Source organism: Saccoglossus kowalevskii, chromosome 22, assembly GCF_978046115.1.
Source record: "Saccoglossus kowalevskii chromosome 22, keSacKowa6.1, whole genome shotgun sequence".
Lineage (NCBI taxonomy): Eukaryota > Metazoa > Hemichordata > Enteropneusta > Harrimaniidae > Saccoglossus > Saccoglossus kowalevskii.
The window spans coordinates 16956692-16967138 of NC_140662.1; the positions used below are offsets into that span (position 1 = coordinate 16956692).

The 10447-nt window shown below is 35.9% G+C and overlaps 1 protein-coding gene across 1 annotated transcript; it reads right to left on the minus strand.

Annotated features, from left to right (window-relative positions):
• Positions 1–2427: 2427 nt before the first annotated feature.
• LOC102807402 (NXPE family member 3-like) lies at positions 2428–10053 on the minus strand. The gene is made up of 5 exons (XM_085495549.1): positions 10001–10053; positions 9130–9581; positions 7029–7577; positions 3456–3508; positions 2428–3308 (listed from the first exon to the last, which is right to left on the minus strand). The coding sequence occupies exons 2-5, from the start codon at positions 9279–9281 to the stop codon at positions 2578–2580; spliced, it is 1485 nt and encodes a 494-aa protein (XP_085351675.1). The 5' UTR covers positions 9282–9581; positions 10001–10053; the 3' UTR covers positions 2428–2577.
• Between the last annotated feature and the right edge of the window lie 394 nt (positions 10054–10447).

Genomic DNA, 10447 nt, shown 5'->3' on the forward strand with positions numbered 1-10447 from the left:
ACTTTCTCATTTGTTTTCGCAGATTGTCTCAACGTTGTAAATTTTCTTACCAGTTAAGATACATTCTCTGTTCGCTTCAGTGATATCGAGCTTTAAAAAAGTCAAATTAGACTACTCATAAAGCTAGATTGCTCATCTATTAGAACAATATCTGAGAGCTTCTTCACTTCAGGATCCTCATCGTGGATCCTCTCTAAGACTACTTGATTCTCTGGCCATTCAGAAAACCTGAAGCAGTAACCCATCGCTTGCATTTTATGAAGTCAGTTATTATCAAACCCCTTGAAACATCATCTGCTGGGTTTAATTTCGTATTCATGTACCTTCATTGAGACACCTCTGATCCCTCACGAATTGTAGACACACGGTTAGAGACAAATATATGGTAGTGTGTAGTCTCATTAGTGATGTGTCTCAGCACTGACATGCTATATGTCTAAAAATAGGACTTGTCAATGTTGTAATCCAACTCTCTCTTCAGTTTCTCATTCATTCGTATTGAAAGTGTTGCTGCTGTCAGTTTCATGCGGTGTATCATCATCATTTTAAGGGGTGCAACCTAGATTTTCCCAGAAGTATGGAGCAATGAATTTCTCCTCTCTCATTGACCAAATGCAGATACGATACTATCCCATATATTTGTTCACTGGCATCACTAAAATTATGTAGTTAACATTAAAGTACTTCACCAAAATGTTTATGTTTATAACACCTCGATACTGAGAATGGCTCCAATTTTGGCAAGCCAGACAGCCATTTCTGCCACACCTGAAGACAAGCCCCTTCAGTAAGCTCATCCCATTCACTGCCTTGCTGTCACAAGCTTTGTAAAAGTATTCTTGCTTGGAGTATAAATGGTGACACAAGGTCGAGTACACCGTAGATGGAACTGACGATGGACAATATTCCCCTCCTAGTGGTTGGTCGGTCTAGCACAATAATCTTGCATGTCTAGTTCAACCAACCAAAACACTCCTAAAGCACGCTCACTGGAATATCATCATAGTCGAGGTTAATTTGCTTAACTTTCTTAGAACACTTTTCAGTCTGAATCGACGACAGGACAACGCAACTGTTACTCATCCATTTTGTTAGGTTAAATCCACCTTGTTGATACAGATCTCTCAGGTCATGTACCAAACTTATAGCTTTTGTTTCAGATTCTACAGACTTAAACAGTCATCAACATAGAAGTTTCTGAGGACTGTAATCACAACATCTGCACCAAAGTAGTTTTTGTTGGCCTCAGCGGTTCATTGAAGTGCAGTATTGGTACAGCTGCGGGAAGATACCGCCCCAAACAAATGAACTGTCATATTTTGCAGTCAATCAAACTGGGGCTTCGTATACCCTGGATTGAATGTCAGTTTTCTTCCATGTTTTTCATGGTCGACAATCAAATTTAAGTTCATTGTTGTTGTTTTTTGGACAAAAGGGAAGCCTTCTGTAGGCAATGTGATTGAAATGAGCAGCTATGCTCTCTTTCTGTTTATATTTGTTTACGTTCACGATCTATCGACATTGTTTGTTTTCTTTCAGGATAGCGTGTTTCATTATTACTTTTTTGCTTGTCTAACAATTTAGTGTTTGCTAAAAGTGGGTGTGGTTTCTAAAATATGTTTTAATAAGTCTAACAATTCAGCAGTAAGGCAGGTTAAATGCGAACGTGAATCTGGTTTCAGCAAAACATGCAGACTGTTGTATAATGAACGAGTTGCCAAAATAGCTAACTTTAGATTTCCTTAATTAATATGCATTTATAAACAAATCAATTGCTATGTATTTAATTTTACAATTAAAAACAATATTCTAGCGTCACACAGCGTAATGAGTTGTCTTGTCGTTCATAGAGGGCATGGCTCTATTGAGGGCGCAGTGCTGTACACTGAAAGGTGTGACGTGATAGTACAAGTAGTGGTAATTCTGCACATTGCCACATAGTAACCACCATACAGAATGCGAATGCGGGCATGTAGGCCGTTATCGTTTCTCGTATACTGTTTTGTCAGCACCGGTACCACAAATACTTATCTTTGCGTTTTAGATTGGGTTGTTTGGCGAATGCGAAGGTTTGCCACCATTTGGTAACAGTGTGCTTTGTTCCGCTTGTATGTCCACCAATTGGTAGTATTGGATGCGGTTCTGTTGTTGCTCGGGGAAGTTTATAGTGTTGCGCATATTAATAGGTTTTACAATTCGTTGTTCAGTGTGCAATCAATTATTTTGTTCCTACAGCGGCAGTTGAAGAGTCACTGTCAGTGGTTATTAACAAATACGGTAAGAAGCGCATAATCTGAGATTTGAGGCGTGTTATCCTCCATGTATTTTCAATAATGCAACCTTATTTTTCCATTTACCATATTTTGCTTACTGAACCTAATAGCGCAAACTTTAATTTTCTATTCGAAAAAAAGACTGAAGCGTCTATTCCACTATCACATTTATGTATTCATAATATAGTGTTGGATTATTTGATCAGTGAACTGCTAATACATAATTCAGAGGCTGTGTAAGTGTGCTTAATGTGATGTAACAACAATTGATACATATATTATAATTGTGACCTATCAGCAGAAACTATTGCACCATCGCCATTTCTGGACATAAATATGATAGCGCGAGAAACGACTCTTGGCGTCGGACCGTAGGACCCATGTGAATAGTGTTTTCTTGAAACGCTGAATTCGTTAAATCCCAAGGGTCGAGGAAAAGAACGCCAGTTCCACCGAATATACGTCGTTGTATTCTGTTCATATCGTAGAATATCCAGTTGTTGCTGTGTATATTCTGTGCCTTATATAGGTTATCCCGCGCATGTGCTAGTTTTAGTAGAACTTTCGAATATGGACACCTTTGAAAAAGTCGTTCCACCGCCAGCTTCACTCGCACAAGACGTTCCACGTATCCTCTGGTAGACCAAAACGCGTAGTGAAAACAGAAATTTAGAAGCACTATCGGCGTTTTGGTTTGACATTGTGCTTTGGTAATATTATTAATCATATCGCTTTCGAATACAGTCTCCATAATCGGAACTTTTGGACCGGCAATTCGCGGCGTCATAAAATGAAAGTTTTTCTTCCACATTTCTGGTGATTTGATAAATTCGTAAGCTAATGGTCCAAGTGTTGAGTCGCCAACACCAAGGATCTCTGTGTCAGCTAAGCATTTGTCAGTTTCTTCTGGTTTCCATTGTTTACTTTGACAAACAAGAGGAACGAAAGTGGTAAAGTTCACCCAGTAGCCATCTGATAATGGTATAGGTAGATCGGGACCGCACATCGGCAGTTGCGGAGGACTTACTACAGCATCTGAAACATATTAACACTTATTTATTTATTTATTTATTTATTTATTTATTTATTTATTTATTTATTTATTTATTTATTTATTTATTTATTTATTTATTTATTTATTTATTTATTTATTTATTTATTTATTTTTATATTTATACTTACCCAATATATTTAACTTTATTGGAGTTCCTTTTAATTTCACTGTGCTATATTTGCTGCAAATATGAGAAAATATGTATGTGATAATATCCTGAATTTGGATGGTCGTGATAGCTTATAATAGCTACAAATATATTTCTCTTCCATTCATTGACAAGAAGTTGCTAAATGGAAACAATGTGAGCATATCGAATATTGTGTTGACTTAAAACGTTTTCAAAGCTTATTAAAACATGAACATGACAAAAAATATTTCACCATTGTCCGCAGACATGCTGTGTATGTTGCGATACTTTTTATTGATTTTAGTATCTTCAATAATAAACAGCTTTATACATTTGTACTTTGTGTGTGTGTGCATACGATGCACAGATGTAACAAATGACATTTAACATTCACGGTGTTGGTATCAATTCTCGACGCAATAAATTGGAAAACACAGCTCTAGACAGGTGTCAATTCCCTTTGATCTAATCAATAGATTCATTTTATTCATAGCTATTATTTTATTGGCGAAGCCTCAATTTTGAATTTCATCTAATATTATAATAGTTTAAGCTAAACGAGCCACTTTAAGGCACTGGTAATACATAACTATTTTTCACTGATATTTGCTCATGGAATAAATAGAATATGAACATTCATATTGAACAATAATTTATGTTGCCACTTCTTTTGTGAAATATCTTCCTTAAACGAGGGTGTTCTCACGATGATCACTATTACATGTAGCGTGTTCAGGAAACTTGTGTCTTGCTCGAGTTAATTCAACTATATTTTTTATCATATTCGTTCAAAAAAGGTAGTAAAAACTCGGATCGAATGAATTTTTGATTTTCTGAGGAAAGAAGGAAACCGGAAGTTATCCTAAATAAACTAGATGGTGATATTTTTACAGAGAATGTAATTGGCATTCCGCCACTGACCGCCGTAATAACTACTATGTGCGTCACATATCCACGTGATTTTCTGAGCAGTTGGGCGCTCAACTCATTATTTTTTATATCCCATACTATTTGAACAGTATGTATATTATTTATGTGTATAAATCATTAGACATTTGACATCAAACAATGTTGTACTTGTCTTTTAAGAGCCATGTGACAGCTACTAAAATGGTGCTATCGTGAATACAAACATGGCCCGACGTCTGTGGAAACAGCTCCCAGACCTGGTCGTTCCTCTTTTGCCATTGATGAGGCATCTGCACGTCAATATGAGGCAGCCATTTTAGAAAATCGACGCATTACTGTTTGCCAAATAACCCAAGAGGTCAGGATTATTACAGATCTGTCGAAACTATTATTCATGACAATTTGCATATGTATACGTACGGTGTCTGCAAGGTGGATTCCCAGGTTGCTCACTCCTTTCCTGAAGCAAGAACGCGTCGAGTGCTCAAAAATGAATTTGGAGATGGGCCAAGTAGATGAGTCAAAGTTTTTCAAAAGTCGCTCCGATCCACAACTCGCATGTCGCCAGATCAGACGCATGGGAGTGTGCCAATGACATCGCCTTCCCCCACCCCCTTACTCCCCTGACCTTGCACCCTCTGACTTTCATCTTTTTCAAGTCATGATGTTGTTTTTGAAAGGAAAGCGTTTCCCAGATGATGCAGCCTTGATTTCTGATGTTACGACGTTGTTGGAAGACCAACCTGGGGTGTTCTACAAAAACAATATCCAGAGCTGCATCAAACGATGGGAGAAATGCATAAATCTGGGTGGTTCCTATGTAGAGAAAGACTAATAACTGTACAAAGTTTCATTAATCTCCTGCTATGGGAAATGGGTCAGGGGCATTACTTATTGAACACCTATCGTATGCATAAGAAATTGACAAATTTATCACCGTAAAGGACAATAATGATATAGTCGGATTTCAGTTTATTACCACATTTTTCATTGCGAGAGGAAAGCAAATCAGCAGAAATGTTTTGCAGAATAGGGTGATTCGGTTTCCATGGCAACTTTGGCAACATATTGTTCAGTGTATGTTTTGTATTTTTCATAGCCGCTTTTGGTTTTGGTGTATTTGTTGTGGTTATCCATTTCAATGTCTGTAGATTTCGCCCATGCTATGTAAAATGCATGGACATTGTTATGGCGTGTCCGATGTATATACGTATATACCAGTCCAGATAATCAATTACCGAAAGTGAAAGTGGCGCCAACCAAGCTAGTCAACAACGGGTTTTACACCATCTCGATGTTGAAGTTGTATATTGGCATGAGTATAGTTTGAATGCCCGTACATAGATTTACAAACAATATTTGGGACTGGGAGTCTTACATAATTTGGACTCGCTCTCGTAGTGTATGTGAACCTATAAGAAATGAGGGACCTATCACCGCCTTATTATTGAATACAACGGTAGCAAGCTTAAGCTGAGAAGCGTCACCTGCAGTGATGGTTATCCTAGCCGTTTTCAAACCATCTTTAGTGAACTGGTGTGAGCCGTACAATGTAGTTAGTATGTTCGTACGTGGATTTACGTTTTTTTGTAAGCTGTTTTTATTAGATAGAGCATAACCTTGATGCTAGGAATAGATTCACCAAATTCACAGCATTTCTGAGATCTCCATACATTTGACAATTGGTTTTGACGATCAGATTACGGGCTGTGGAACTGCTTGAAAATTGGGTTGTCTCGATCGGTTTGCAGTTGGGAAACTCATATGACTGATTCATTGGTTTAAATTGTTTTCTGGCATCGTAGTACTGTTTCCAATCACATCATGTGCGACGGGCTTCTAGGTTGTTTGTCATGTTAAGGTTTTAGAGTAAGTAGGAATGAAAATGTTGAATAGTAGTAACAATGATAAAAGAACTAGTTGTACCTGAGACATTCAAATTCTATCCTGGCCTTCAGCACCACAATATGTGACGGGATGAGATTACTATCGTTGTGTAGATGATAATGGAACCACATGTGGCATAATATCGATTTTAGAGATTCATATGTTCTTGTATATCTCAGCGCAAAACACAACACATTTCAAAACAAGAACCACTACCTCCAAAAATTAGTGTTAGCATGTTTTCGAAGCACAAAACAGAAGAATCAATTTAAAGTTGAAATTAGTTATAGTTACAGTTACAGGGCCTAAGATTAAGAATAGAGACGCCAAAAAAAACATCTAACTTAAACATCATAACATTAAATCAATAAATATTATACTTTGTAATACAATGTTATTCAAAACAGTTGCACAGTAGATATATGGATGTAATATGAATTTGAATTGTTTATTGCACTGCGTTATAGAAATAATATGGCGTCGATAAAAATCAGTCTGATACAGTCTGATGATCAAGTTAAGAAGTTAAGTTATTTTGGTAAGCTTACAATTAATCACCTCAAATTCTAATCTATTAAATAGTCAATTAAATCTCATGACTGCACTCTGTCACAAAAAAAACAATTGTTCGTTTAAAACAAACATTGGTTATGCATTCTATGTCACCCATTATCTCTAAATTTAGCCTCCGATTTGAAGAGTTGACTTACTGAACGCCTCTTCTGCTCTGCTTCAGAATACCAACTAATAAATAAAATAAAATAAAAATACTCACCCTTCAAATAAATATTTAACCCTCCTTACTTCATCTATAGCAACACGGTTTAATCCTTTAACACCCGCCCATATGTTGGTAATCTGGTCACATCTGAATCGATCTAGTTTTTTACAACCAAGCACTGTTTTTCCCAGAGAGTTGGGATTTATGTATTCACATCTGTTTGACCACACACCTTCGTTGATGAGAGAACAAAGGGTCTCCTCTGTGTTTTTACCATCGCTGTAGTTGGCAGCAAATCCAAGAAGTTCTTCTTTCCTTTTCATTATATCTTTAATATAAGTGATAGCCTCTCTTGTAAAAGTTAGTGCAATATCTATTGTTGCTTCGCCAGACCAGGCCGCATAGAAATAAACATGGTATGTGCCGTTGCCGTGATCAACAACACGACCAGCCGTACTCTTTCCTAGACCAACATTCGTCATGCCAGCAGTGAAGAAGTCACCTCCCCTGTTTCGTTTACGGCCATTCTCATCGATGGTTTCGATACTAACACAAATATATGTGCCTTTGCGAATATTGTTTTTCACATTTTGGACTACAACTCTAAACAAGAAAACACAAATATAAAGTTGTCTACTGATAGATATACTACTTCTCATCTATTCAGTCTATTTGCATATCTGTCATTCATGCTGTGTAATTCTCTCTGAAACCATTTGTATAGCTTTTAGTTTATCCAACTTTCTTTTCAACTAATAAATAATCTACTGAAGGACAATTTTTCAGCAGAAAGTTGTTTGTTATTGCTTTTAACTCTCGTGTACAAAACACACAATGGGAATCTTTGAGGTTAGTGCATCTGTGTGCCTGTTCCACTGGTATCTCAAGAACCAATTATCGGATTTTAATGAAACTTGTACATAGATGCTATGGGTAATGATCGGACCTGATTAGTTTTTAGTTGAAATCTGTGCATACTAATTTACTAATTTGCGTATTAATTAACCGATTTTAAGCAGTTTGACTTGTTTCTCATATACCATTAAACAGATTTCAATGAAACTTGGTACATAGATACGCTAGGATAATACTCAGACCTGACAAAATTTTGGTTGAATTCTGTACATAATAATTGTTTAATTGGCATATTAATTAGCCAATTTTAAGCATTTTTACTTGTTCGCATTTCAATTAAATTTGGTACATTGATGTTCTGGGATAATGCGCAGTACTGATTAGTTTTGGTTGAAATCCTTTGCATATCAATGACCTAGTTTGCATAATAATTAGCAAATGTTAAGCATTCAAGCTTGTTTCTCAAATACCATTCAACAGATTTAAATAAAACATGGTAGATAGACACTATAGGAAACTTATATACAGATGTAGATGCTTAGCAATAAGCCATATATATGTTTAGTTTAGGGTTAAATTTTATGCTTACTAATTACCTTATTTGCATAAATTAACTGCTCCTCAGTTATCTTGCGTGCCACTGATCAAATGTTAATAACATTAGGTACATAGATGTTTTTAGATAATCCACTGACCTGATTACTTCAGGGTTGAAATGCATGTTAATGCATATTAATTATCTGTTATTACCTAATATCTACCTGTGTAATGTACTAAGTACTGTTGCAGATAGGGATATGCAACTTATGCTACAATTTTGTTCATGACCAAACTATTAAGTCACTATATATGGTCATTATTTCATTGAATATTTTTAATTGCTTAACCAATGCTTTATGTGCAATGAAGACGTGCTTCTAATATATTAATAAATACAGTATTCTTTATTTGTTTTTCATGCCTCCAGTACCTTCAGCACATGGGAGTTCTAAGCTTTCTTTGATTGGAAGCTGTATAAAATTTGGCAATATTATGTTTTGTGTTAGATGTGCTCAAGAGCAGAAACGTAAAGATTTTCGCATCAGAAAAAAATGTGTTAAGCACTGTGATTAATGTGTTTTAAATTGACCTACTTTTAATTAAGAACTTACAATTAAATATCTCACCTGTGTACACATATTGTGAAATCTCCAATTCATATTCATGTGAAAATATAATTTTCAACGTTTGAAAAACTAAGTTACGGAAATAGTATATTAGAGTGAAAATTTCTCGAGCAACAATGAAATCAAATCATTACCTAGTTTCATTAGGAGATGTTAGTCGCAGATCCCCACTACCTAAATCGAACGGTAGTTTATAAACCTTCTTGTCTTCGTTATAACTGTTTCTATGAATCCATTCCAACTCATCAACCACGTTCACCCATTCCATTGCAAATGGGTTATACATTCTGTAAGGATATAAGTCCACTGTTTTTTTCCTCACGGCTTCTTCTACCTCCACATTGTTGTCCACCCCAACAGTTTTTTTCAATTCATCTTGTTTCGGTGATTCGCCATTAGCACTATTAAACCGTGTTTTACTGGTGTCAGCAGTACTCTTGTTTGCCCTTGGTGCATTTATGTGGTTGCGGGGACGAGAAGGCGTTGTGTCATGTGTCGCTGCTTGTTTCAGTTTCTCCTGAATAATGACTGTGCGATATTGTATCGAAGACACATCTTCATTTGATGACGGAGATCTATCAGGTTCCTGTAAGGGAGTATTATATGCGTTGTAACAGCTGTCTCGGTCTGCCACTTACTCAATTATCACAATCAAATTAAAAGATGTGTAGTCGATCCAATGCAGTTTCTTAGTTGTGGTTAATTTGCAATCAAATGCTTAGAAGTGTCATGCTGATTAACCACTATTTACACATATTTTAATCCTTGTATTAATGAACCAAGATTACTATACGAAAGACATTAATATGCGTGGCGTATGTTTATTACAAGCTGTCTGGGTGTTGTTTTCATATGTGTATATTAATTTTATTTCAGTATTACAATCATTATAATCAAGAAACCATTCACACACATTTGACCATCGACGTGGCTATATAAATGTAATTTATTTGAAAAATGAAGTCGTGCTGATTAGTTTCGAGAATATGTTCTAAAATAACTCACCCTCTGGAAGAAATAATACCCAATAACTAAACCAATACAAATAAAACACACTCTTTCCCCGCTGAGCTTAATCCGTGAAAACGTCATATATACAATAAAATAAAATAACACGTTTATGATAACAGTCTGAAATAGATATTGAAAAGACAAATAATAGAAACCAATACCGAAACAATACTTTATTTATTTTGCTATATTTATTAGCTGTAAATATAAGAAATTCAATCAAATCAGAGTAAGTTTAAAAATCTGTCACATATCGTATATTGACATAAAACATATACTTACCTACGCAGTATCGCACCCTACGTGTACATGAGTCAAATAATACTCTATAACCACCGCATAAATCAACTATAGGGTGGCTATAGATTCACACATGAGTACATTACAGCTGACGTTTGAATAATTAAAAATCCGACCCTTAAATGAGCATGCGCATCGTGT